Below are 27,610 nucleotides of genomic sequence, written 5' to 3'. Positions count from 1 at the left end.
TATAAAAAACAAAAAAAACATGTACATGTTTGTGCTGTAATTATTGTGTTTCTATTATAATTACCGTTTTTTTTCTTCCAAATGTAATTTTGCCTTCATTCGATGATTTGAGGGTAGGCACCCATACACGTGCAGTTACGGTAAAAAAGTACACAAAATCTGACCAATCAGCGCTCCGAAGACAAGTACGTAGCCAGGCAGCTGCTCGGATGAGGACATTTACAGTAAATCAGGAGCTTCACGTTGCTACGAAATGCTTCAGAAATAGATGCTAACGCTTCAGTACATCAGACGGTAACCTTATACACAAGAGGACACTTTTGTTTATGAGTCAACTGTCGGGCCCGTGGAGTTTAAACTGTGTTTCTTTCCGGTAAGTTTCCTGCGACTGGTCTGGGCGTTCACATCCACCACGTCGAAGAAAACTCTCGAGTCATTGTAACGTAGAAGACAACTATTAAAGATCTTGACTAATGTTGACTAATGTCTCACTTCTCTTCATTTGTCACGATTAAGTCCAGTGGCTGTCTTGATAACGTGGTAGAGGGTTTTTCTTTCTGACTGTCTTTCTGCTGCACACAGTTTAGTTGTTTAAAGTTGACATTTTAATAAATAAATATAAAATGCTTCTTAACTAACTTGAAGAAAGGGCTCACATTACACCACAAATCATGCTCCTGACCAACTTGAAATGTTTTCCTATTTAATTAAACCATTTTTAAACAAAATATGTTCTTTTATTTTTATTTTTTAGCCTACAGAAAGCAGATTCCTTATTTTGATCTAATTTGACTAAGTTTTGCACTTTACATGTCTAGTGAAACTGTGAAAAGCCTGTCGGTCTTTATGCTGATTATTTCCAGACTTTGTCCCCTTTTTTATGGATGCTTTCAACTGAGCAGCACACACCCTTAACCCACAGTACAGTAGTACAATGCTTGGTTAAACATTTGAAGGAATGCTGCGGAGTTGCTTGTCTCAATGCTTAATACCACGCCAGTTTGTAAGGGTTTGTGTTTGAGACAGCCGTTGACAGTCTGATTCATGTGTTTCTCTGCAGAGATGAGGGCGTTGTCTCTGCAGCGGACTAATGTGGCCCAAGGAGAGCAGCAGCAGGTCACGTGTGGGAGAAGTCTATCTGCCAACTATGTTCCTCTTTGTCTGGAAAATAAGTTGTTGGCTCAGGCATCCTCGTTGATGCCCCAGCCCTGCTCTCAACTCTTAAGCTTTGCAGCACAACCTTCCTCTTGCCCCTCTCTCCAGCCCTCCAGCCTGTCGTCCACCTCGTCCTCCCTTCTCTCCACATCTCTCACCTCTCCTCTCCTCAGCACGGAGAACAAGCTCCTAACTGACCATTCACCTGGTCTCTCTTTTTCCCTCACCTCCTCTACATCCGTCCAAAATGACGCTCTGCTCTTTGCGTCCCTGGCCAATCGCTTTGCTCAACCGCCTTCATTCCTCCATCGTGCTCTGGGTGGAGGAGATGAAGGCAGCAGTGAAACATCTGAATTGATGCTGTCCATTTTTGAAGATACAAGTGAGGTACACAAAGTTATATTTTAATTTGTTTGACTCTTTTGTCAATTTATTTTTGCACAAACAGAAAATAAAATGACCCATTGTTATTCAAACTAATTGACACAATGTTTTGAAGCATCCCATTGGCTGTATTGCTGCTTTAATGTAACTTCTCCTGCATCAGCAGTATTCTGAGGAAGATGATACTTTACCCGAAGAAGAAGAAGAGGAGGAGGATGATGATGATGCTGGGATAGCCATGGAATTACCTGCCCAGGAAACAGAGTTGGGCAACAACGAACTCGAACAAACTATGGTCCCCAAACAAGAGGAATTTGCTGAGATTGACAGAGCAAGTGAAAATGTTGAGGAGGAGCTGAAAGATAAAAAGGTAGGAGGAAATATTTCACACTGCATATTTATGTCATAGAAATACTTTAAGTTTAGCATTTCTCTGCACCAGTGCCACCAAATGATATTCCTGTGTTGATTAAAGTGACTGTAACTCCTCTGAGTTGGGAACACATACCTCATTGTCTTTCTGTTTGCTCCTCAGTATCTCCTGCTGAACGTGGTGTGTTGCTCCCTGGTCAATAAGAGCACAGCTCCAGGCCAGAAGGACTGGGACTCAGAGAAAAGTGTTTGGACCAAGATCATCGACCTGGCGAAGGACATTTCTGCCCGTGACCCACAGTTTCTTCTCAAGGTGTGTTTGCACGTCTGTGTGTGCAGGCAGTATGTATCCGGAGACATTTCTATTTCTGTGCCAAACTCGCTCCTGAACTTTTATTTTAACTAAGTGGTAATGTTTCAACCACACCGAGACATCATCATGCTGAAAAAACGCTGACAACACATGTCAAGAAATGCATTGTAGCAAGAATTAATTTCAATATATTTTAATAAAGATATTTGTAAATGGATGTAGACGGCAGAATATGACAACACTGTACACAATTAGATAAATCCAACAAACTAGAAAGAAAATTATTCTTTGATTTTTATTGGATTTTTAAATTGGGAAAGAACAAAGTGACAGTATGACAAATACAACATAACAAAGAACAAATAGTACTCAATACACATTTTAATCTCCAGTTACTTCATAATGAAACAGTTGCTTGTTCGTCGTCTTGTTTCATGTAAAGGATCTACTCTTCTGTCAAACAATTTCCTTTAAAAAATTACGTCAACATTGATGAATGCATTTCATGGCCAATATCAAATTTCAAGTGCCTCTTTTCCTTACTTATTCACCCTACAATGATTTTGGTGGAGCTAATTTTCAGACAGACAGTACTCATTATGACAGTAAAGGGTTATGATTATTTCATCAATCATGTGCTCGTTCTTTCTTTTACCATTCAGGTGGCAGTTTACACTCGACAGGAGCTGAACATCCGCATCACAGCAAACTTCTTATTGGCCCTGGCTGCCAACCAGCCCTCCACCAAGCCACACGTCCGCAGATACTTCTGCGCCGCCGTACAGCTGCCCTCGGATTGGCTGGAAGTAGTCAGAATCTATAGTACCGTAAGTCTTAGTGAGTGAATCTGGATGTGTCAGTTCTGTCAGTTCTGTCCAGTCTTAACCCCGTGTTTGTTTGTCTCCAGTGCTTCAGTCGCTCCCTGCCGATGTGCTTGAAGAAGGCAATGGCTGACAAGTTCAAGCAGTTCGATGAGTATCAGCTGGCCAAATACAACACTCGCAAGCACCGCTGTAAACACAACCGCAACAAGCGCAAACCCAAGGTACAGAAGCGTTCATTTTGGTCTCTATTGTTTGATATAGTTTAGTGTTAAACCTAATAATACTAGTGTTAAACCCCTGCTTATAATAGGCAGCAACCTGTTTGTCAGTAATAGTGTTTCTTAGCTTTGCCTGTGGTGAAAAACTAAGGTTTGACACCCACACACTTTTAACCACCTCGACTGAAAAAAGATGAAAACTTTATGTGGTTTCTATTTAGGTAATATTGACTAATTCCTCTCAATTTAGACAGTGTCTCAAATATCCTCTATTCATCACTCCTGGTTGGTTCTTCTTGCACTATCTTTGATCTCCAGAGACCGACTGAGGAGCAGCTGAAAAAGTGGGCGAACTTGCTCCGATCAGATGCATCTATTCTGACGAAGTTTGTAAGTCAATGTACAGTACTTTTCTACTGTGCCACTTAATAATGACTTTGGATGTTTCTACATTTACTGTTATTTAATTGAATGTTTGGAGTTTAGCTAAAGGGTTTGTGTTCACATCAACCTCCGCTGTGTGTGTAGATGTACGGCTCTAGTGCAGATTGTCAAACTAAACTCAATCAGAACGTGGGTAACACTGGTTTATGTGTGTGTGTGTGTGTGTGTGTGTGTGTGTGCGTGTGCGCGCAGTTGCAGGAAGACGGCAGAAAAGCGGCGGTGGATAAAAAGCAGAGCGAGTTCAGTATAAAGAAGATGATCAAGAAGTTTCACATTAAAGAACCGGCTGAACATGTTATGGCCATTCTGGGGAAAAAGTAAGCAACACACACATTCACACACTGATCTACAGCACATCTTCATTTGCCAACTCCTAATTTTGAAGTTTACTTTAACCTGACTCTCCACATTTATCATCTATAGGCAGTACTTAAACCTGTATTAAATAGTTTACAATAATGAACTTTGTTCATATAACACCTTTCATACAAGAAATGCAGCACAAAGTGCTTTACAGTAAGGGAAAATAGATATTGAATGAACATAAAAACTGGGAAAATAAGATGTAAAAATAAAACGCACTGTATGATAATAATTAAAGAACACATAATGAAGTAGTTAAAAGCAGATATTGGGACACTTAAAGTGTACAGTATCTTAAACATTTTAAAGATCTCCTATAAAGACATATGTCTTTAATTATCTGTTAATATCCACTTATGGATGACTCACACAGAAGGAGTTAAAGTTCTTGAAAAATACATAAAACATTCATTGATTCTTGGATGAAAAGACACAACTATATTACATCTTCCGGTCTTGTATATTTAACGCGTGTGGAAAAAGGACAAACAAAATCAGTATCCATCTCATTAAATCATTTTATTTTCTCACTTCTCCCAGGCTTTCTCCAGATTATGGCTAATTTATATGTTTATGTTAACAGGTATCTCAGTCTTTGTGAGTCATCCATATTCATAAAGTCTATGGTCTATGTTTATCTTACTAAACAAAGCTTGTGCGCTTCACAGTAAACGGGGGTGGATGGCATGCTCTATTTCTAGGAAGTGTCAAAATACTTTATCCGTTGTATCTACTGCATAAAATGTCTTGTAGAGGGTTTGAATCACACAAATACAAGAACTCTTATCTCTTTAATTCAGGCCTACGGAAAGCTCTTTATTTAGGAAAAAAAATAGCATTTTATATATTTATTGTTTAGAGTCTAGACAATATGAAGGCCAGGTCTGTCGTGATGACTTTACCACTGGTGTATCTCTGGGCTTGTCTCGCTTCCATTTTATAATGCCATGTGGTTGTGTCCTGCAGGTATCCTGCTGACCTGAAGACGTTCACCCACAGTGGAATAAAGGGCACGTGGGACAGGGAGAGAGCCGGGAAGCGAATGAAGCTCAAAGAGCCGGAGACGTGGGAACGGCTGCTCAGCCTGGAGGGCAACAAGGCCGCCACCTGGGAGAAGCTCATAGGTCTGCTGAGTTCCCACTGTTTCCAAAATGTTGAGTTGCTCCTTTTTAGTACAGGGCAATTAGAGCACTCTTTTTTTCTTGTTCACAAGTTCTTCACAATTGTTTAAAATAATAAAAGCCACCAGTATTACCAGTCAGTCATCATACAACTCTTTCATTTTAAGTACTGTTTGACTTAACTTTCCAATCTGGTCCAGAGATTCAATCCAGCATTTTTCGAGTCCAAAGCTCACTGGTATATATGAAATCAAAAAAAGCAATGAATACATATTTTCCAACATGAAAACACAAACTGTTTGCATCTAACACGCCTGTAAATACTAAAACATGTCCACGATCACACATACTGATGAATGCTTTCTCTCCTGTGCAGACAATAAGTCTCTTCCATTCATGGCCATGCTGAGGAACCTGAGGAACATGATCATTAAGGGCATCAGTGAGGCTCATCACAATAAGATCCTCAGCAGACTGACCAATCAGGTGAGATCCAACGGAGTGTAACATCCACTGAACCCTTATTGTAAAGACTATAATACAGTTAGTATACTGTTGTTTTTGTACCAGAGTTAGAGTCGCATTCATGTTCGTCAGTTGGTTGTTATGTTTCTTTTGTAATTAAACTCTCAGTTTAATCATTCCTTTCGGTAAAAGTTGTGTTCTTGATGTGTTTACAGAAAGCAGTTATTCAGAGCCGTCAGTTTCCCACCAGATTCCTCGCTGCCTACAAAGTCATCATGGAGCTCAACACTTTGGGTGAGATACATATACAACAAGTGTGGCACTAAAGGAACTCCTCTTTTAGGTATCTCATTCTTCAAGACACGGTATCACATTCCACTCATTCAGTGTGATTAAATGATGACAAACTAACACATCAGCCTAACCTTGCTTTATAAAGTGTACCTCTGACATACTGCAACAACGAACAGATGCAGCACCTCCCCTTTGCCTCTCTATCCTCTAGCCGCAGCATCAGAGAAAGCACTCCCCCCTGTTAAAGAGATCCTGGCGGGCATCCTGAGTAAGATTCCCAAGAGCAAACGCTTCAAAAATCTGGAATGGGAGACGACTCCGAGGAGCCGGATCAGGGTGACACTCGGAGTGCCGTTCATCTATCGCCTCTACCAAGCCAAGAAGACCCAGCTCCTAAAAGCCAAGTATGGGAGTGTACTTTGAGTTTCAGCAATTTCTTTCCTAATTTATAACATTTTAGATTTAAACTTGAAATCGTTTTGGTTGTCTGTGGCTGATGCAACACTCGTAAAATCTGTCTGCTGCACAGGAAGTAAGAGAAGCAACAGCAGTTTGAAATAAACAGATAAACCACAACTTGGTTAATTAGCTTGAGCAGTGATAGCCACCATGACTGAGCAGAGAGCAGCACCTACAGAGACTCAAACAGAAAATAAGCAGTAAAATATGTCACTGAACTGCAGATACAGCGTGACAGGTGATTGAAGAGAAGCGCAAAAACATCACAACAAAACTAAAAAATAACATTAAAAATGTGCACTGTATTTTGCTCAGAAGGGAAATTTCTTTGTTTGGATCAGTTAAAAAGGCAATATTTGCATGGATTAAAAATAAATTATACTCTGTTATATGATGAACTGTTTTCTGTGTCTGTACATCCAGTCAGAAAGAGTTCACCGTCGCTCTGTTGGACCGTTACCGCAACGCTCTGGAGACGGCGGTCCAGCTCTCCTGTCGTTACAACGTGCCTCCGCTCCCCGGACGCACCGTCATCGTGCTCTCTGCTGACATTAACGATTATGACGACTCGTGTGGTAAACTGGACTTCTGCCTCCCACCAGACCCCGAGCAAAAAAAGGATGATGAGGATGATGAGGAGGATGAGGATGAGGACGAGGAGAAGGAGGAGGAGGAGGAGGAGAAGGAGGAGGAGGAGGAGGAGGAGGAGGAGGAGGAGAAGGAGGATGAGGATGAGTGGGAGGATGAGGAGGAGGATGATGAGGAGGAGAAGGACGAGGCGGAGGACGAGGCGGAGGACGAGGAGGAGAAGGATGAGAAGGACGAGGAGGAGGAGGAGGAGGAGGAGGAGGAGCAGCAGCAGCAGAAACGGAGTGTGAAGAAGAAGAGCAAGCAAGAGGACCGGTTCACTCCTTCTGTGAGGGCCTGTTTACTTCTGATTTGCGAATAACACAAAGAAAGTCTGATTCAAGGATTATTTGACTCAGTTTCAAACCTCATAAGTGTTGTTTCAAATGTGCCGTTTTGACTTGATTATTTCTAATTACCATAATCTCTCCCCACTTGTGCATTCTCTCAGATTAAGGAGCTTGCGGCTTTGCTCTCGCTGATGATTGGCAGCAGTGCCGAGGACTTTCAGCTTTGCTTACAAGATTGGCGTCACGGTCAAATAGCCGAGCTGAAGTCTGACGTTCTTTTGGATAATGTCAGAAGTGTGATCAAGCAGATGAAGGTCAGGGCTCTTTTTCTCTGTGGCATCCTTGTGATTGTGATTCATCTAATTTCACTTTTAAAATCACTCCCAGCATTCATTTTAGCGTTTATGTCGAGTGATTAAATATAAGTGAGGTACTTAATAATAGTATAAAGATAGTAACTAATAAGGATGGACACGACTGAAATATATTTCCACATTGGTAGAATAACAGAGAAGCTGTGTTTCCGTTCATTGGACGTTGCCTTTAATAATGAATACTTCTCTTTCTCAGGCATGTTCACATATACCGTATGAAAAGAGGGACCAACGCTGCTTGTCCAAAATGCTCACCAAGAAAAACAAGGTTGGTTTATTTTTATTTTAGATTATTATGTCTTTATTTTGTACGATAACTGCTTACGCAATACATGTTGCCTTAAAAGGGGGCAACACGTATCTTTTAGATGGTTTCACAGTTCACTCAGAGGTATTAGTGGTGTTAAGTTTTAATAGATATGCAGCACCTGATGGAACCTGATGGAACTGGCTTGCAGGACGCTATTAGGAAAATGAATCACAGCTGAAGTTTAGATGTTTACACATGTCCTGTTATTTATGCTACCTGTAGGCAATACATGTTTATTTTAGTTTTATCTATGGTCTCTGTCTCTTTCTGTGTTTTTAGGTTTTACATTTAACACTTGTATCACAATAAGATATATTTAAGTTATTTCAGTAATGTTTTAACGAAATCTTCAAATGGTAGCACCACAGACAGGACTTATGTGTCTTTCCCTACCCTCTGCTTATATGTCTAATAAAATATTGTTAGAATGTAACCAGCACAAACATGAGCTATTAAAAAAGACACACTTGGGCCGCGGGGGCCAGACTTTCCTTGCCTTTAAAATTCTGCTCCAAGGTGGCTTGATTTGGAGTTTTGATGTCCAAAATACTGATCCGAAATTGCTAACACTGGCTCTGCAATTTAATATCCGCTGAGCCAGTACCTGATTTTCAGGTACTTAACGTCAATTAAACACTTTGTTGATTGAAAGTAAAACGCCGCCGCTTTAGACGACAGTACAAGAGGCTTCCTTCCCTGTGATCCGTTGCTTCATATGGTTTTGCATCTCAGGTGGACAACATCATCGTGCTGACTGACCGATGGGTCGATGGCAGAATCGATTGGGACATCAACACCTACAGGAGGGACATAAACAACAATGCCCTTGTGGTGAAAGTCTACTTGGCAGAAAAGTAATGCTCCAATTTCCTTCTTCAGCTGCTGCTCCTACAGTATATCTCACTGACAGTATTGAGAAGCTAAAGTTGCACTCACCAATCACGAGTGAACTTTTAAAATGTACCAACTTTGTTTTTAACAATATTCTTTCAGCAAAGTTTTATATTTTCTATTTTATTATAGTTTGCAAAAATGCACAATAATGTAGACATTCATAGCAACAAACAAAATTCAGCTGGTTTCTGTTTCCCGTCCTGTTTCTAACTTGGATGAATGTATTGTTGTTTTGTCTTCTTGCAGAGAGACAGAGTTCGTTGCTGACAGGAACTGTGTGGCGCTTTGTGGCTTCAGTGAACAAATGCTGAGGTAAAATGTCTGGGTTGCTCATTTTAACACATAAAAACAGATTTGCATGATTTTTATATATGTGAAAAACGTATAATGTAAAGCCCACTGGTTCCTAAAAGCAAATTAGAATGGTCGGAACTTTCTTGCCAAAATCATTCTCATATCTGTTCGTTAAAAAGCCAGTTAGCTTAGACTGGAAACAGTGAGGCTGGCTTAGCGCCTCTAAAGCTCACTAATGAACTCGTTATCTTGTTTGTTTAATCACTACAACAACTGAAATGTGAAAATGACCAGGGAGTCAGTGATGTTTGCCAATAAAGAATCTGGCAAATAAACCGCCAAATTGTCCTTTTTACACTCCAACTATTGTAGAGATTAAAAACATGTTAATTATTGAGCTTCAGATGTTCTGGTAGGTGGATTTTGTTACCTTAAGACAGAGCCAGGCTAGCTTTTTCCCGTTACCAGTCTTTATGCTAAGCTAAGCCACCCGTCAGCTGGCTGTAGCTTCATATTTATCTGACTGACATCTAACTTCTCGTCTAACTCAAGACGAGAAAGAGAATAAGCATATTTTCTATAGTATTTAACTGTTTCCTCAACTTTGTGACCAGGTTTGTGGCAGAACGAGGATCATCCAGATTGCTGGACCACGTGGAGCATTTGGACAAAGTGTACAACGTCCCACCTCCAGAGGCCGCTAAAGGCCCTCAGACCACAAATAGTGTTGTCCCGATACCAGCCAGCCCCAAGTTAAGGTAATTATTATTTTGAGGCAAAGAAGCAAGCTTGAAATGTTTGCTGCTTCACATTGAAGACTTCCTCTGTCGTCAGGTGGCGAGGTGTACGTGTCTTCATCTCCTCCACCTTCAGAGACATGCACGCTGAGCGCGACGTCTTGGTGCGGAGCGTGTTCCCGGAGCTCCGGCGTCGCGCCGCCTCACACTGCCTCTACCTGCAGGAGGTGGAGCTGCGTTGGGGCGTGACAGAGGAGGAGTCGGGGCGGGCCACCGAGCTGTGCCTGTCAGAGGTGTGTCGCAGCCAGATGATGGTGGGAATCCTGGGGGAGAGGTACGGCCTGGTGCCTCCCAGACCGGTCCTCCCTGACCTGCCGCAGAACAGCTGGGTAAGACTTGTTATTATGACGTAAAATTAAAGTATTAATACTGAAAAGGATTATGTCAAGGTAGAAATGTCAGCGACTACTAACCATCACGTTATTGTTACTGAAAGAGAATGTCTGTTTTCAGATGTGAATTTACATTTAAGACATTCTTTGAAATAATGAAATAATTTATGTCTGTGTGCAGCTGGTGTCGGCCCCAGAAGGCATGTCCATCACAGAGATGGAGCTCCGTCAGTTCCAGGCTCTTTACCCCGACACAGCACAACAGCGAATGTTGTGCTACTTCAGAGATCCAAACGTCACCAAGTAATCCATGCTGACATTCACACATCACAACTGGTCCAAACTTTAAATGTATAAAGAGAGAGGTTTAAACAAATGAGTCGTGGGATGTAGAAGTTTCTATTAAGTTGTTTTCAGTGATGTAATACTCTACAGATTTCTGGAAATCACCTTAAGTATTTTATGTTTTAATTTAATTTTCCTCTGTTGTTTCATAGATCAGTTCCGGTGGCTTGGAGATCTCATTTTGTGCCTGAATCAAAGGAGGCGGAGTCTAAAATGGCGTCTCTGAAGACAAGGATCCGGGCCAGTGAAGTCAAAGTCACTGAAAAGTGAGTCAATAGTTCACGATGCCTTTAGAATATTTCTCATTTAAGCAGTATTTGTTTATTTGTGTTTTTTCCGTATCAACTGGTGTTGAAGTGCAACTTTTTTTGAAAAACGGGCACATTTCTTTCTGAAATGAATCCACTAAAACATAATCTTGGAGTGCTTCAGCTGAGCCAACTCGTCTGTTTTTCTGTCACAGTTACTCGTGTGAGTGGGGCGGCGTTGAGGAGGGGAAACCGTATCTGAAACACCTGGAGGACTTTGGCAAGGCCGTGCTGGAAGACCTGTGGCTGGCTGTAGTAAAGCTGTTTGTGGAAGTCAGTCACTCCGACTATTCAATCAATTTCATTTCCAAACTCTTCGTTAACCAAACTTGTTTCAGATGTTGTATTGTGAAGCATCATTTAGGCAACAAAACATGGTATTACCAAGCTTCTTTTTCATACAAACAAACATAACGCCAAAAGACGCAGGAAAAAACCCTCTTCACAAACTAAACACATAATAAATAATATAATAATAATAAACTCATTAATCAAAAGTAGCTATGTCAAACCAGTGGTGGAATAAGTATTCAAAGTACTTAAGTAAAAGTAGCGATGCCACACCACAAGTACAAGTCCTGCATTTAGACTTTTACTTAAAATTACAAAAGTATTAGCAACGAAATATACTTAAAGTATCAAAAGTATTTATGTATTATGCTAAATGGTCCCTGTCAGTGTTGTATTATATTATTATAAAGCTCTTGTGTAAATATGTAAGTGGTACTTCATGTACTGTTGGATATAATATATGATATTATAATGCATCTTTTATCAACTGGACCATATTTTTGGTATGTAAAAGCTTAATCTGAAAAGTAAGTAGTAAAAATATACAATATTTACCTCTAAAAGTAGAAGTATAAAATACTGTAAAACAGAAATACTCAAATAATGTACAAGTGCCTCAAAATTATACTTAACAACTTTAAGTAAATGTGCAGATTGCTGTGTGAAACTACTAAAGATCCACATTTAGTCTGAGGGTATTTTCTGTTCAGTTGCAACTGTTTTAAGCAATATTGAGCCTTTAATTATTGATTGGTGTCATTTCAGACTGCAGGGATATCTTGGACAAAATGTAACATCCAGTAAATTGTAATTAAACACCTCGTTATTCTCCATGTCGCAGGAGCACGACGAGGCCGAGGCTTTGTCCGATGTGATGGAGCAGGAGGTCCACCAGGAGGCGCTGCAGAGGCAGTTCTTCGGCAGGGCGAAGCTGCTGTCTGGGGCTGTCGAGATAGTGGAGCAGGCCCAGAGCAAAGGAGGGTTGATGGTGGTGGAGGGCGGACCTGGAGAGGGAAAAACTGTCTTCATGGTAAATGTTTTTTAAGGAATTGTACTCTATTCTTCTATCAGGAATTCTAACCTGTTGATCGCACGTAGTCAGATCTGTATAGGAGTTTGGACAGAATAAAAAAAACATTTTGACCTCAAACCTGCCTTAAAGGTAGGATGTATTTGGGTTGTAAATCCTCTATATTGGAAACATTGCCACCGATGTTTATCTCGCTCTCTCTCTCTCTCCACTCAGGCTGCTCTAGCAGACAGCCTCAGAACTGGAGTTAAGTCCAGGAAAAACCTCGTCTGCGATGTCATCTCCTACTCTACAGCTGCCAGCCAATCAGCACGCTCTGTGGAAAACCTGCTGCGATTCCTCGTTCAATGGTTGAGAAAGATGAAAGATACTAAGGAGGAATCACCTCTTCCCCATTCTTACAAGTAACTAGATGTTTAATTGTCCTTTTGATATAACTTGCCGGTGCATCATGTTGTCTATGCACCAAAGGCTTTTCCCTTTCCTTTAATTGTTTTTAATTACAGAGATCTGCTGTTAGAATTTCACTCCAACTTGAGTGACATAACGAAGAACAAACCTCTGGTGCTGCTCATTGATGGAGTGGATCTTCTCCAAGATGGCAGAGGTCAGCTTAGCTCTGATTGGATACCACAGCAGCTTCCACAGGTCAGTTACATGGACGGAAAAATGATGACATTTTTTAAACTTTTCTAGTGAGGTGGTACAGTAAAAAGGAGAAAATTAGAAATCACGCTCATAACTCAAATGCATTTATTTCAACTTATGAAGGTTGATGTTTCAGCAGCTTGAAAAAACGTCATTATCACTTATTTCACAGGGATCGGCCTGAAGTTTGTCACATCTTATTTCACACCTAGAGATTCTTTTAGAAGCTTGTCAGCATCATTTATAGCCTACGTCATGTCTCCAGTCTCAGAGCAGAGACGCAACAAAAGGTAGAAAGTTAACATAACATGGTCTATTCTTTACCTTTATTTGTCCTGCTTTATTGTCATTGTTCCTAACTGTTATTTGTATTTCTGTGTATGTACATTAAAAATTCCTTGTATGTGCATACTTGGCCAATAAAAGTGATTGTGATTAATGCTTTGGATGCCAGACAGAAAATGATCTATGGTTGAATTTGTAAGGGTTTGTCTGCTCCAGTAAAACTCAGATTCTATATTTTTTCCTTGTCAGGGTGTTTGTTTGGTAGTGAGCATCACAACCAAAGCAGCACTGTTACAAACCCTGGCCAAGAAAAGCAGCACTGTCCTGTTTGCCCTGGGACAGCTTACCATGCCGGACCGGAGGGAGATAGTCCAGAAGGGACTGGACTCCTTCGGGAAGAAACTCAGTGACTCTGCATTCAACAACCAGGTTCCTCTAATGTCATGAGCACTATAAACACCACAGTGTACACAGTGTCCAAATTCTGCTTCTGTGAATACGGCTGCCATACTCAACAGTTTGCCCCACACTCTTTTAATCCTTTAACGCTTATATAATCCTAAAACTGTGCTGTGTCTGCTCGTCCAGCTCCAGACGCTGATAATGAAGAAGGGAGCAGTGAGTCCTCTCTACCTGCACCTGGCCTGTGAAGACCTGAGGAACTTTGCCTCCTTTGATAAGGTTTAATAACACTTTTTTAAGGGTTTACACATTGGTATTACTGGTTGTTTTTCCACTGTTGGCTGTGGCAAAGATTGGGGTGGATGCTTACATGAAACCTTCTTAAATCGCTAGCAGCTGTATGAGACTGTACTTGAGCTGAAAGCTCACATCTGCATGCTAACATGCTCCTAATGAGAGTAAGATGATGTTATAGCATGCATGATATATTAGCTAGTTAGTGCAACACACAAACAACAGCGTAGGTTGATAGGAACTGAAATATATGATTATAGGACCAATTTAATAAGGATGTGATGTATGACGGCAAATTGCCATTAAGGGCTTCATAAATAAATAGAAATCAATGCCTGTCACGTCTTACTGTATAAACCAGCCTTTCTCATACAAGATGCAACGATGAGAAGAAAAACTGGCTCCAGTAATAAATGCTAAATAAATGCAGTAAATAAGTGCTGTTGCTGGCTGTGAAAACAAAAAACCCTCTCGGGCAAATACATCTAAATTCTTGAAAGGTTAGACCGACCCTAACTTGGTGCATGCACATGATTATCAACTTGGTAGTTATTGTACTTTGTCTCTGTGTCTTAGTTGAAGGAGAGCCTCCAGGGCTTGCCTCAGTCTCTGAGCCAGTTGGTGCAGCACAGCCTGGACAGACTCTGCTCGCAGTACAGAGGCATGCCGGGACTCCGCTGGGCCCTGGCAGCACTCACTGTCAGCTCCACTGGTACGATGAGTCAAGTTATGATGTTATTCATTGTGTTATTTTTAAACTTTATGGAACCCTAGAGATGGGGTAAATTGGTAGGTTGTGCAATACAGCGAGTGCTAAAATATTTAAAGGGATATTACAACCAAAGTGGTCATTTACTTAACTTTCTTTGGCCGCCTCAACATTTGTTCCTCTTGATCAACAGGCCTGAGGGAGGGAGACTTGTACACTGTGCTGAACACATGCAACGACTTATCCTCTCGGGACGGACAGCTCACGTGGCAGGAAGTACTGCATCTGTCCAGGAAGCCCAAGGGACGCATACCCATGGCAACTTTCACCCATATAGCGCAGAGTTTACAAAGGTATGACCCATATGACTGCAAATAGTACGGATGCTGCCATTATCTGTGGCAACAATCTCTCCCAGTTAACTTTGGTTGCTTGTGAAGATTACTCTCTGATGTGAGGTAATTGTATCAGTTTGTCAAAGTATTTTTGCACCTAGCTGTCTATTTTCTTGAACTATGATTTGCAATACAAATTAAATACGCATAATCATTTCAATTTGATCCACATTTCAAGGGTTTATACTGATTGTGTGCTTTCAGATTTCCTCCATGTTAGAGGAAATGTCTGCTTAGATAAAGCACACTGAGGTGTGAGTTGAAAACAGAGATATTAAACCTATGGATCCTTATCTGCAGCCTGGTTGGTCCGTCTCATTGCCACAACACTGACGACCTGCTGGCTCTAACCAATCCGGAGGTAAGGAGGGCCTTCAAGGACTTTCTCCTCCCAACAGAAAGTGACAGAACCAGAGCTCACCTCGTACTGGCAGGTAAAGTACACACAGTCTGCTTTAATACAGTATAAGTATTACTCACTGTAAATTCTAATTGGCATCATATCACTGCACTGTGTCTTTACACAGCTCATCTGTGGGCACTGGCCGACCCGCAGGGCACAGATACCTTTCTTCACTGTGAGGCCAACTCTGTCATGCACCTGCCTTCCAACCTGGTTAGTCATATTCCATCACCACTTATAACATAAAGGCTATACAACATGAGCAACCTGCTATACAGTAAACAAGCACTGTTTATATACCTATATAACCTTTTTTTTAGCAATTGAGATACAATCAGACATCCTGAAAACTGACTTACACTCACGACAATGGCTTGATTCAGGACAATTAGTTTGTGTAAAGAACATAAATACACGCTGGTCAATAAAATCCTCCAGAGAACCAGCTTCCCGTGATAATTACGCTAGATTTTAACTGCCTTTTATTTGTCTTTGGTCAGATTCAAAGTGGCCAGCAGGATCAGCTTCATTCTCTGCTCTCCAGCTTCTACTTCCTGTATGCTAACGTGCGCCACGGCCTCCTGCACCACCTCAAGGAGACCTACAGCTTGTATGGTGAGCATGCAGGATGATATTGTATGATGAATGTGGTAGTGCAGGTTTACTCATGGCTAAAGAAAAAATCCTAACATTTGTGTCCTGTGAAATTTTGCTTCTCCTGTAGTTAACAAGAATGAGTTTGCACCTTCATGTAAGTGCTTAAGAATACGTTACACTCACAAATCCCTGCCGAGAGTGTTTAATTCCTCCTTAAGACAAGTTTCTCTCCGTGCTCTCAGTTATCTTTGAGGATCGTCTAGAAGACTGCCAGAGTTTCCTGCGGCGGCACGGCCCCCTCCTCTCCTCCTGGCCGGCTCTTTTCATTCAGCAAGCCCTCAACGAGCCTCCTGAGACCCCTGCTCACATCTGGGCACAAGGCCTGATGGGAAAAGGAGGGGCGCGGGTAGTTCAGTGGCTAAACAATGACAGTGGGATTCTCCAGGACACTAAGTAAGCGGGTCTTCTGCAATGTGGTTAGAAGATGTGCATTAGAAGTGTCCCATGAAATCCACTGTTAGTCAGTGAGAATGATTATTATTTTTTATTTTAGTAGTCATCTTCAGTTTGCTGGCAGTTTTTTTTTTTTTGTCTCTTAAACTTTTTATTTTGAATGTTTCATTCAATATTGATGTAAAGGAATGCTCTGATGGTCTTGTGTGTTTTATCGCAGTGAGCTGGTGTCGACCTTCTCTTCTGTACCGACCTGTTTGGTTGGGAGCTCGGATGAAGAGCTCATGGTTGTTGGCACTGGACAGGGAATGCTTCATTTCATCAACACTCAGACCGGACAGGTACGAGCAAGTTCGACAGTAGAAATGTACTTTTGTGTCTCTCTTTGGTGTGTTCTTCATCTCTTTGCACATTTTGTTGCCTTATAGATTTGTGGTTTATATTTAGCGTAGCAATCCTGACCAATTGCAGACACAGGTTTACACGTTATTCATTATCAGTTCACATTCAGTACATTTACACGCACACAGGAAATCACAGAAAATCTGACGTTTTCACTTAATAACCTGATTACTATAAGATCCATGTGCAGCATCTCAGTAATCAGATTTCTCGTCTACCCGACCTTATCTTTCCTTTTATGCCGGCACACTACTGTCACAGTGATACTTCTCTACCCCGAATCAAGGTTTAATGTATAATGTTTTCCTGCAGAAAATTGATTAGAGCACCTAAACACTAATTGTAAATATGCCATGTTCTATGGAAAAGTACTGTTCAGTTGTCACGCATGTTGAGATTTAAAAAGCCACAAAAATGTCTAATATGAACTCTCCTCCTGGCTGTAAACAGGAAGTAAAAACCTTGGTGAGCAGCTGTGACGGCATCTCAAGCGGTGTCTTTCTTAAGGACGGACGTCTTGCTACCACCTCCTTTGACGGACGAATAGAGATCTGGGACGTCGCGAATGGCTGCAGGTGAGAGGAGAGTTTGACGTAAAATGTACTAAACAAATTCGATTCAGGTTGAATTAACTCATGTTTCTCCATCTTGCAGGACTGCTCTTATTGAGGGCCACACTAATGTGATAACAGCAAGCGATATCACTGCAGACAGGAAGCACCTTGCAACTGTGTCTTTGGACTTCATGCTGAAAGTTAGTTTCAAACAAATCACAATAAAGTTGTTTGCAAAATCAGTTCCTCTTTGATGCAGCTAATAGCTAATAAGCTCAATCTTATCCATCTATATTATGCTAACCAAATGTTTTTCTACTTTCCAGATTTGGTCCTCTACTAAAGTCTATGAGGTAGCAGCCCTGCCCAGCTCCAGCCCTTTGAACTGTGTGACGTTTGACCCTGAGGGTCACCTGCTGGCTGCTGGTTGCTGGAATGGGAACGTGATTGTGTGGAACTGGCTCCAGAATAAAACTCTAACGGTGAGTTATCAAGATGATCGTAAAGGGAGCTCGCGTCAATTTAATGCCCACTACTTCAAATTAGATGTAATATTGTGTGAAACGGTTACAAAAGATGATAAATAAACAACATTATAAGATTGATACTTTAAAGGAGAACTCCATATGTGAAATGTTTGTATAAAACCTTTGGTGTCTCCAGATGGAGCTGTGTACAATTTCTGGGTTTTATACCTTTTCAGTGGTTGAGTTGCCTTGTGGGTAATGTGAGCATCATGGTTTGGCCAGGAAGAGGAATGTGTGAGAATAAAGGACTAGCTCTGTTCCTGCTGAATCAGTTTGAAACTGTTTTTCGTTGACAATGTTGGTGTGTGTGACGCTAAATCGACGAGTACTCTTTTAACAACCACTATTTCTCTTCTGTCTGTTCCCTCAGTCCCTGACTGGTCACCGGCGCTCAGTGCGCAGTCTCTCCTTCTCCCCGTCGTCCTCCATGCTCTGCTCCGGCTCTCTGTGTGGAGAGGTCAGGGTGTGGTCCGTGCCCACCTCCACCTGTGTGGGGTGTTTCCAGGCTCACTGCGGAGCCACAGAGGCCCTCACCTTCCTGGATGAAGGCAGCATGCTGCTGAGCGCCGGCTCTGATCACGTGGTGAGGAATAACTGCCTGCACATACTGAACCTGATGTCAGAGAAATGAATCGAAACTCTGCAGGCTGGATTGTGATAATATAACCACTCCACTACTACACAACCAAAAACAAATACATTATTTTTTGCTTATTAAAAAAACACTGCCACAGCTAAAACATTTTACACATTTTTAAGACTCTAATATATATTCTCTGAGGTTTGTTTGACCAAAACACATTCAGAGAAAATACTTGATCCAACTGAAGTTCAATGCAGAAAAAGTGCACCTGCACCCTTTACTTTTATGTGCACGTTGGGGCCTTACATTTGTCTTACATTTTCTGTTAAGAGAAAAAAACAAGATTATTACCATTGTCACTTATTTGATATAAATAGCCCCCTAAACTCCTTTGTCTTTTTGTTCTTCTGTAAAACAGCTCCATCTCTGGTCAGGAGGACTCGGTCGTTCGGTCACTGCATTAAAAAATGATGAGGTAAGCTCCTTAAATATCTTGTGTACTAGTGTTAACTTCATGCCATAGTCTGTGTGTATGAACAGGTAGGACATGATTAAAAAACAATAGCTGCCATTTGGTGAAAAAGGGAAAAGGAATGTATACTACAATTTTCTCTTTTAGTGCGAGCAGGAGCCTCCTCTGAAGAAACTGAAGTCTGTAACGTCTGAGCCTGCTGCTGCTCTGTGTGTGGCTGTTAATGGAGACTATGCCGCTGTGGGATACCACGGTGACGGCATCAAAATCTTCAGTCTCGACTCAGGTGTGTTTGTGTGCCAGAAATGTAAAAAAACAAACATTTTTACTAGATTAAATCACTGGAAGACACCAATCTGACAAATAGATGACAAATACAGATATGAAGATGATGCCTAAAAGATAAAAAAGCTTTTGTCTGTATAGCTATAGTCACATGAGTATTGTGCAACATAAACGTTTCACCAGGACCAAAACTTCACCGGCTGAAAAAAGCAGTTTTTGTAGCTTTCATCCTTTTTTTTATTTTGCTTATTCTATTTCTTAGACTTTATTATGTCCATACTTTCTGTCTCGTTTGTGTCCTTTCTTGTAAATTAAAAGCTGCTCAGAAAGGGTGCTTTAAAAATATACTTTACTTATTTACTTACTTACTCATCTGATGAGGAAATTACAGATTGTCAAACCTGGGTCTTACAAGGTTTCCCCCAAAAAACAACGGAGACAGACGGACAGACAGAATTATGTCAAGGCTATAAAACACACAAAGCCATAAAACATTGAGATACACATGGAGATGGACATACAGTACATACATAACCTACTGATTCTATTGTAGTGGCTCATGCAGGAGCATGCACTTGAATCTTGACCCTAATTGGCCTTTGATTCAACTCACCTCCTCTATTTCTGTATGAATATTGCACAAAATGAAGACACTGTGTTTTTAAGAAAAACAGACCATAACAATTATTCATTTCCATCATAGGGGAGAAGATCTGGGACTGTACGGACCTCGATGTGTCCATATTGAGCCTGCTGTGGGTCGTTTTGGATGCAGAGCAGACCGAACCTCAGCTGCTGTTGTCTGCAGGAGGTGACAAGCGTGTGAGGGTCTGGAAGAAAGAAGACGAAGAGAAGGGATGGCTGGGAGGCCTGAAAATGTGGGGATTGTTTAATGTGCAACCAGGCACCGTCCAGGCATTAGCACAAAACTCCACATACCTGGCTACAGCTTCAGGTGAGCGTCGCTGGTGGTGAAGTAAAAACATGACCTATTGTTTTACAGAAATGTCCTTTTTAAAGGGACAGTGTGTAGGATTTGGTGGCGTGGTTGATCCCCCAAATGCTACACACTGCTACACTCTGTGCCTTTTATATGTTCTGATATATATTTCTCAGGTGGAAGGTACTCTCTCCTAAAACATCAGTCTTTCTACTGATAACTGTTTTATTATTTTCCCTTCTGTATTCCCCTTTTGAATCAGACAACTTCTCCATTGTTCTGTGTTTGTTGAGCGATCTGGCCCTCGACCCCAGTCTTGAGCATCATGATTATCTGAAGGGCCACAGTGGAGGAGTCACCTGTCTGGCGTTCAGCCCTGATGGTGGACAGCTACTCTCCGGTGGAAAAGACAAGGTGCAAAGTGTTTGTGCTGTAGCGTTTTGACAATATCACAGATTTGTAGTTATTTTTGTGCAGGTAGTGTTGGACAGTAGGGTGCTGCAGGGATGATGTATTTTTGGAGGCCAACCCTGGAAGTTAGCATCGCAGTGGTACTGACAGGTGTCTTTGTTTCAGGCCCTGATAGTGTGGGATGTGAGTTCCTCTCCTGCTGTTCTCTCAAAGTCGCTCCTTCACGCTCACAAAGACTGGATCACCGGCTGTGTTTGGACTCCAGACTGTGTGGTAAATCTTCATTACATGAAAGAAATATAACTAATCTGAGCTACACACGTCTGCCCCTGAATAGAGCTGTTATGACTACAGTATACTGTGTTATTTACAGCACTATAGTGTCTCATCAGCCTCCCTCTTTTGTCACAGATTAGCTCTTCCAGCGATGGGAGGCTTTGTTTATGGAATCTGGAGGCAGGCCAACTTCTCAGAGAAATCTCTTTGGGGAATCCTCTCACATCTATCTGCTGTCTTGTGAGCAAATTCTACATTTATCTATCAGGATGTATTGTTTCCTTCTCCCCCGAAAGACCTGTATGCGTATAACTGTTGCATTGGTGGAGCAAATGAGCCTGTCTTTGTTTTTGCATGAAGTGAGCCCTCGGCCTCATTAGGGGATTTCTGACTTGGTGCTTCTGTGTGCAGGGACGGTATGTGATGGCCGGCAGTGCGGAGGGAGCGCTACATGTTTGGAACTGGGACGCAAACGTAGAAATCTGCCACATTGCTGCACACAAGAAAAGTATACACCACTGCTCACTCCTACCGAATACAGGTAAACTGCCTAAGCATTGAGCGCACACATGCATTCATTTGTCTGTCCCTCTTTCTGTCGGCCTGTATAGTGAGTCTTATTTTTAATATATTAAAAGTTATTTTAGTATTTTGAATTTGTTTTTAAGACCAGAACAAAGAAGTCAACCCAGAAGAAATGACTGTTTTCACTGCTTCTGAGGATGGCACCGTGCAGCTCTGGAAACCACTACAGGTCTGTCCCTCAACATGAATGGGGAACTGGTTTTAAAGTTGTTGTTTTTTTCCCAATTTAGTAAATATTTCATAATAATGTACATGATTTTTGTCCTATTTATGCTTCATAGTTTTATTCAAACATTTTCTTTGAATTTGATCTCGATGCAGAGCAAAAACTGATTTCCATCAGGTCCGTAGTACAATAAAACGTTTTAGTTTTATGTGTCTTCTCTCACATTCTGTATTTTTACATACAGGTGGAGTACTTTGGCACCTTACAGGGTCACAGTGGTGCGATATGTGGAGTTGTTCGCAAAGAAGGACTCTCAGAATTCCTCACAGTTTCGGAAGACTGCTCATTGCGATGCTGGACGTGGGAAACAGGTAACACTTTATATTCTACCTTCACATAAGATACCATTAAGAAAGAAAACGGTTCACAGTGGATACTCAGTGAGCATTCATGAAATGTAAAGCTCTGTTTTTTTAATGCATTCAAGTCAACTTCAAATTATTTGTACTTTCCTTAATAAAGACCTTGTACTCTCTGCATCTACAACTAAGAATCCATATTTCTTGCAAAGAGTGCTGAGCTTCTCTCTTTAGGAGAAATTCACTGTGAAAATAAAATTTTATTTTTTTTGATTCGTGTCTGCAAGTATTCCTTTCAGGCTGCATTCAACCCCAACAACCTTCACTTATAAGTTAAGGCAGCAAGTATTTCTCTTGAGGGGCTTAAGTGTGTTCGGCCCTCACTGCTGCTCACTGCTTCTGTGAGTCTGGTGACTGAATCTACATTTTTATCAAATGTGGTCTTCTCTCATCTGGTATCTGGACAATGAAATGAGACCTTTGTTTAAAGACACTTTAGTGAGAAAATCAACCTGTAACAATAAAAATGAAGGCTTCAAAAATTGATTTTTGAAAGGTGAACGAGCCCCAGTGGAAATGACGTACCTGGTCAGACTAACTGTGTAGTTTAAGTTCACGTCGTTTATTCACTCCCTCAATCATCCAATAATCAAGTCACAATGTTTCAGGTCACCCACATCATTTGAAACTCCCGATGCTGCTCAGTGAAGGAGACAGTACCTGGTTACCTGTGGGTGTGATCAGGATTTCAATGTGATGTAATGTGTCTTAATATATGTTGTGTGTGACCTTTTTATTATGAAAACGGTCCCAGCTCACCTCTGTGTTCTGTCGTTTCAGAGCGTCTCAGCACTCTGGGAGGACCAGTCGCAGCTCTGTGCTTCTCTCAGAGAGATGCTTTGCTTCTTGCTGGTTATGAATCCGGTTTGCTGGAAGTTTGGCAGCACAACGCTGTGGTCGGCCAGAAGCAGGTGAAGACATGCACCGGAAAAGGGGATGTAAACTGGACACACGTGTGTTTTTGTGTCTGTGTTAATCACACGTGGTGTGTCTGTTTGTGTGCATCAGGCTTCAGACAGCGCCGTCACAGCGATCTGCTCCATGCCTGATGACCAGTTTGCGGTCAGCTACGCGAAGCTCGCTGTTGATGTGTGGAAGCTGGTGTGGAATCAACAACACAGCGCTGCAAGGTAAACAACTGCAAAACCGTATGAATGAATCATCATTTACAATAAAGACCTGGGGAAACAAAATATGAGAAATCAACAGATTAAAACAATAAATACACTACAACTAAGATCTACATGAGTATTTTTAATTTAGTCTCCTAATTAATCATCGGTGTGATTATGGACTCAACATGAATTAAACCAACAGAGTGTCATTTCCCATTTAAATGGTTAAGTCTGTAAATTGGAGAAGTGAGCAGTTTTCTGCAGTGAAAATGTTTTTGAAAGACTAAACGCCAACAAAAATGGCAATGACAGTGCAGTGCAGCGATTTGGCATTTTTTTAAAACAATTCTACAAACGTGTTGTAAGACAAACCCTGCACATGCATCTGTCTGCACAGTGAAGCTCAGACATCCAAGTGACAATAAGCAAAACACATTTTGGGGTAGAGGGTTACGGTGAGTTAATTCTATGGAGACTGTAAATATATCAAATAAGATGTGAGGAGTTTGATTCTAACCAGTCCGGCTCTGTCCCTGTGTTTCTGTTGCTTCCAGCCTGGTGAAGGTAACCACGTACACAGCGAAACACCCAGTGGTCCGCCTCAACTACTGCTCTGTCCTGATGGGTGTGTCGGACAATGGAACAATATTTGACGTCACAAAAGACAAGGAAGATGATAGGGGAAGCGAAGTTACGAGGTAACACTACAGAGTGTACGACTTACTAAAATCTTTTTTCAGGGTCTTAATGAATCATTGTCAAAGTTGAACTTTATCATCAGGTTTTTTAATTTGAGAGAAAGCTCTCTTCTTCATGAAATGTGTGATGTGACACACAGCTCAGCTCAGTTCTAGTGGTTGTGTTTGTTAAACACTAAAGGGTTTTATTTTTTTAAAGCCCTGAATAATTAAACCAACCTTAAAGCTACTTGTGTATTTGTCTTATAATGCAGGTGGGAACAAAGTTGCCGCATTGTGGGGATGATCCATAATGACGAGAAAAGCATGTGGCTGGTGGGCGAAGAAAACGGAAAAGTCAAAATTGGCTTCATTGTGAGTTTTGCCAAACTTATCTCTAAATTATACCAAGAATATTCTTAGAATACAAAAAATGTTTGTTGTAGCTCTCAGATTTACTCATGAAACCTGCGCTTTAGTGTACCACATACTTAATTTAGAGTAAATGTCGATTGTCCTCTCTTTCCTCAGTTTGCGATGGGCCCCAAAAATAATTTCGATTCAGCTTTCAGCTCAATGGACCTAGAGACCGACAAAGAGGAGGAGAAAGGGAGTCCTCTAACAGCTGGAACTGTGGACAAAGGTACTAACATCTGTTCTGTTTCCACTGCAGCCCTTTGGATAATCACACAATAAACAATGCGTCGTATGTTCTTTCAGAATTTGTCGTGTGTGGAGACGTGAACGGCAACATGTGGTTCAACAAGCCTCCAGATGTTTCCTCGTGGAGCAGCAGAAAACTTGTAAGAGCGGAGAGACTCTGGAACAGCACATAAGACATTTTTATATTTGTAGTGAGGTATTACTGCTACTTTCAACAATGGCTGCAACATGTTTGATCATTGATCATCATTTATTTCGTTAACAAAAGCCCAAGGTGAAATGAAAGAAGCCTTTACATTTGAGAAGCTGGAACCACCAAATATTTGGCTTTTCTTCTCAATAAGTCATTTAATGTTTATCAGAATTGTTGTTGATTAATCTTCTCTTTTTCAAATAATGGTTTCAGCACAACTTTCAGCTGTAAACGTGTTCGTAATTTATTTAAAGAAGATGAAGAAGAAAAAAGCAGCTGACTGCCAATAACCAGCAGCTGTGTGTTTTGGCAAAACCCTCCCATCTGACCTGACAAAGAAATAAAAGCAAACATCAGAGATAATTGGCCGTTGCTTTAAGCCAAGGCTTCACTTTGTATTGTTTTTGATGATGATGAGAATGTTCTGTCTCCAGGCTCACAGTGACAGGATCAGTGTGCTGAAACTCACAGAGCGCACCATCATCTCAGCCTCCCACGACAGGACGGTGAAGCTGTGGGACAGAAACACCAAGAAACAGGTACGTCACAGTCTTACAAGAATAACCACATTTTGGGAATCATGCTGTTTTGCTCTCTCGCGTACAGAGCGAGGCTAGCTGTTCCTCCCTTTTGCCAGTCTTTGTGCTAAGCTAACCAGCTGGCTCTAGCTTCACATTTAATGGAGAGATATGAGAATGGTAACAGTCTTCTCATCAAACTCTGGGCACGAAAGCAAATGAGCGTACTCTGAAAGTTTGGTTGCAGTATACCGATAAACTTCTTCCTTCACATTTATTTTTAAATGATTTAAAATGGTTTTAATTTGCCTTCTGCCCTCTCTCTTTCTCTTCCTCCAGGTTGGTATGTTTGCGTGTGGAGGTCCTGTTTTGCATTTGGAGGTGAACCCTGCAAACCCTACTGAGCTGGTTTGTGGTGACGGACAGGGAAAGCTCTACTTTCTCTCCTGGAAAGAATAATCCTCAAGATATTAGCCACTACATTCAGCGTTTCAGAAAAATGCTTAAACGCTACTGTAATCAAAGATTGCCAATAATGTTTTGCTTCCTCTCTGTCTAAATGACAGTGACTATGCAGTAAATACTATATATATATATATATATATATATATAAAATAAATATTCATCATATACGGGGATAAGCATCTAGGTAATGGTTACAAATATATGTTTACATGTGCCTTTGATTTAGATAGCGAAAAAACCTGCAAATGTAACAAGCAGGTGTATATATAAAGCCTTAAAAAATACTATCAGTTATAGTTTTGCGTGAGCTGAATTAAGGAAGGGTTTCTATTTTTTTTATTTTTTTTTATTGTAACGAAATGGGAATCTGGGATATGAACCACTTGGGATAGAAAAATTGGAAAAAAAAGATCTTTTATTTGATAATAAATGTAATGCACTTTGGTTTAATGTGTTTTTTTTTTTTTTAAGGACTAATTCAGAAAACAGATTTACCCCAAAATTGTTGAATGGGAAGAAAGTACAATACAATAAATAGTCAATAAAGGATTAATTGAATTAGTAGCATTTATTTTATATTCCTGGGACAAGAAAAGGTGTCGTAACGTTCTTGTTATTGTCAGATTTTGTTGACAGTACATTATTGTATTTAAAGGGAGATTAAACCAAAAGCAGGAGGATTAGCTTTGATTGCTATTTGAATCATGTTTTATGAAAACAGAGATACTGTTTAGTTGTGAGACATCAATGGCAGATATGTAAACACAGCCTATCAGCTAATGATTCTACAGCTCTGTTATCTGCACTGAATTGCTTCCGTTGTATTGACAGTGGGTCACATTTAGTGCAATAAACATGTTAAGTAAATAAAACTATTTCCACTGCTGCACACTGGATTTGAATGGTTTTTACATAACATTTATATAGATGTTAACCTTAATGAGACAGTTACTATTCACATAATGTTTGCATTTTTTATGCCAACATTGTACTTTTTACTTTTACTATATTTATCTGACAACATTGGTTATAGTTACTTTGCAGATTGAGTGTTAAAACCTAATAAATGATGATGTATTATTGCTTACACTACCAGTAGCGTAAATAATCATTTATTCTTTTATAGCTTATCTTTGTATTTCAACATTTATTAATGTATTCTTTTATAGACTGTCTTGTATTTCCACATTTATTTTCAGATTCTTTAACAGATGCATTTTTAAAATCATGACACTCATGTTACTCCATAGACTGAATCCCTTCATTCATTTAAAACACAAGACTATTATTATGAAATATTTGCAGGACAGGGTTGTGGTAAATGCTGCATAAATGAATAAAGTGCCAGCTTTAAATTGTGAAGTATTATTATTTACAAATGAGCACAAGCTTCTTAACTTTTTTTTCTGTCTAAAAATTAGAAATGAAATTTAGAATAAAATGTAAACAGTCTAGCCATTATGAAAGCCAAACTCTATGTAGAAAGAAGGGCTAGCAGCAGCAGAGGGCAGCAGAAGCGACGCGTTTAGTTTATGAGTGTTGAAACAGGAAGGGAGCAAGTTGCCCTTCCTTTTAAATCATAAAGTTGGTAAATACACATAAATCGTCTTTGGAGCCTGTTTTGGGTAAACACGTGTCATGTAGAAGTACTCCGTGCAGCATTCACCAGGACAGCCAAGTGTTCTCTTCCTATTTACAGCTGTAGTAACTACGACAACCACAGACGCGTTTGACTGAAGGTCGCCAGTTAACAGGGTCGCTGGAAAAACCGAAACACCGGCGTAATGTAATGTGCGTAATAGTCGAAAATGTTCCGAGCAGCACTTGAAGGCAGCACCACGCTGACATCAGACTCCCAGGTGAGAGGTG

General features: G+C 40.8%; 1 protein-coding gene across 1 annotated transcript; it reads left to right on the top strand.

Annotated features, from left to right (window-relative positions):
• Window positions 1-223: 223 nt before the first annotated feature.
• tep1 (telomerase-associated protein 1) lies at window positions 224-26,627 on the top strand. The gene is made up of 57 exons (XM_079172936.1): window positions 224-373; window positions 1,061-1,542; window positions 1,703-1,909; window positions 2,075-2,224; window positions 2,887-3,051; window positions 3,132-3,269; window positions 3,585-3,656; window positions 3,903-4,027; window positions 5,040-5,197; window positions 5,571-5,680; window positions 5,875-5,953; window positions 6,165-6,357; window positions 6,836-7,073; window positions 7,167-7,328; window positions 7,491-7,643; window positions 7,900-7,971; window positions 8,746-8,867; window positions 9,154-9,219; window positions 9,816-9,959; window positions 10,036-10,327; window positions 10,512-10,633; window positions 10,828-10,941; window positions 11,139-11,256; window positions 12,116-12,304; window positions 12,521-12,708; window positions 12,811-12,952; window positions 13,487-13,666; window positions 13,826-13,918; window positions 14,510-14,645; window positions 14,836-14,995; window positions 15,338-15,471; window positions 15,565-15,653; window positions 15,941-16,055; window positions 16,165-16,191; window positions 16,280-16,490; window positions 16,711-16,831; window positions 17,343-17,467; window positions 17,547-17,646; window positions 17,773-17,928; window positions 18,344-18,556; window positions 18,975-19,031; window positions 19,176-19,314; window positions 20,017-20,268; window positions 20,516-20,667; window positions 20,830-20,937; window positions 21,076-21,180; window positions 21,352-21,481; window positions 21,609-21,694; window positions 21,936-22,062; window positions 22,891-23,021; window positions 23,119-23,240; window positions 23,780-23,923; window positions 24,178-24,277; window positions 24,434-24,545; window positions 24,623-24,705; window positions 25,193-25,297; window positions 25,616-26,627. Exons 2-57 carry the CDS (start codon window positions 1,063-1,065, stop codon window positions 25,733-25,735), a joined length of 7,932 nt encoding a protein of 2,643 aa, XP_079029062.1. The 5' UTR covers window positions 224-373; window positions 1,061-1,062; the 3' UTR covers window positions 25,736-26,627.
• The last annotated feature ends 983 nt before the right edge of the window (window positions 26,628-27,610 follow it).

This window comes from Pholis gunnellus (genome assembly GCF_910591455.1).
Source record: "Pholis gunnellus genome assembly, chromosome: 14".
NCBI lineage: Eukaryota > Metazoa > Chordata > Actinopteri > Perciformes > Pholidae > Pholis > Pholis gunnellus.
The sequence above is the reverse complement of the archived record's forward strand: the minus strand, read 5'-3'. Positions and strand labels throughout refer to the sequence as shown.

Bases quoted from the DNA above. Each gene is read 5' to 3' on its own strand.
- tep1 (XM_079172936.1), top strand. From the start codon at position 1,063: ATGAGGGCGTTGTCTCTGCAGCGGACTAATGTGGCCCAAGGAGAGCAG. The intron at 15,654-15,940 runs GTTAGTCATATT...GTCTTTGGTCAG, and splicing joins TGCACCTGCCTTCCAACCTG to ATTCAAAGTGGCCAGCAGGA. The intron at 21,482-21,608 runs GTAAACTGCCTA...TTTGTTTTTAAG, and splicing joins CTCACTCCTACCGAATACAG to ACCAGAACAAAGAAGTCAAC.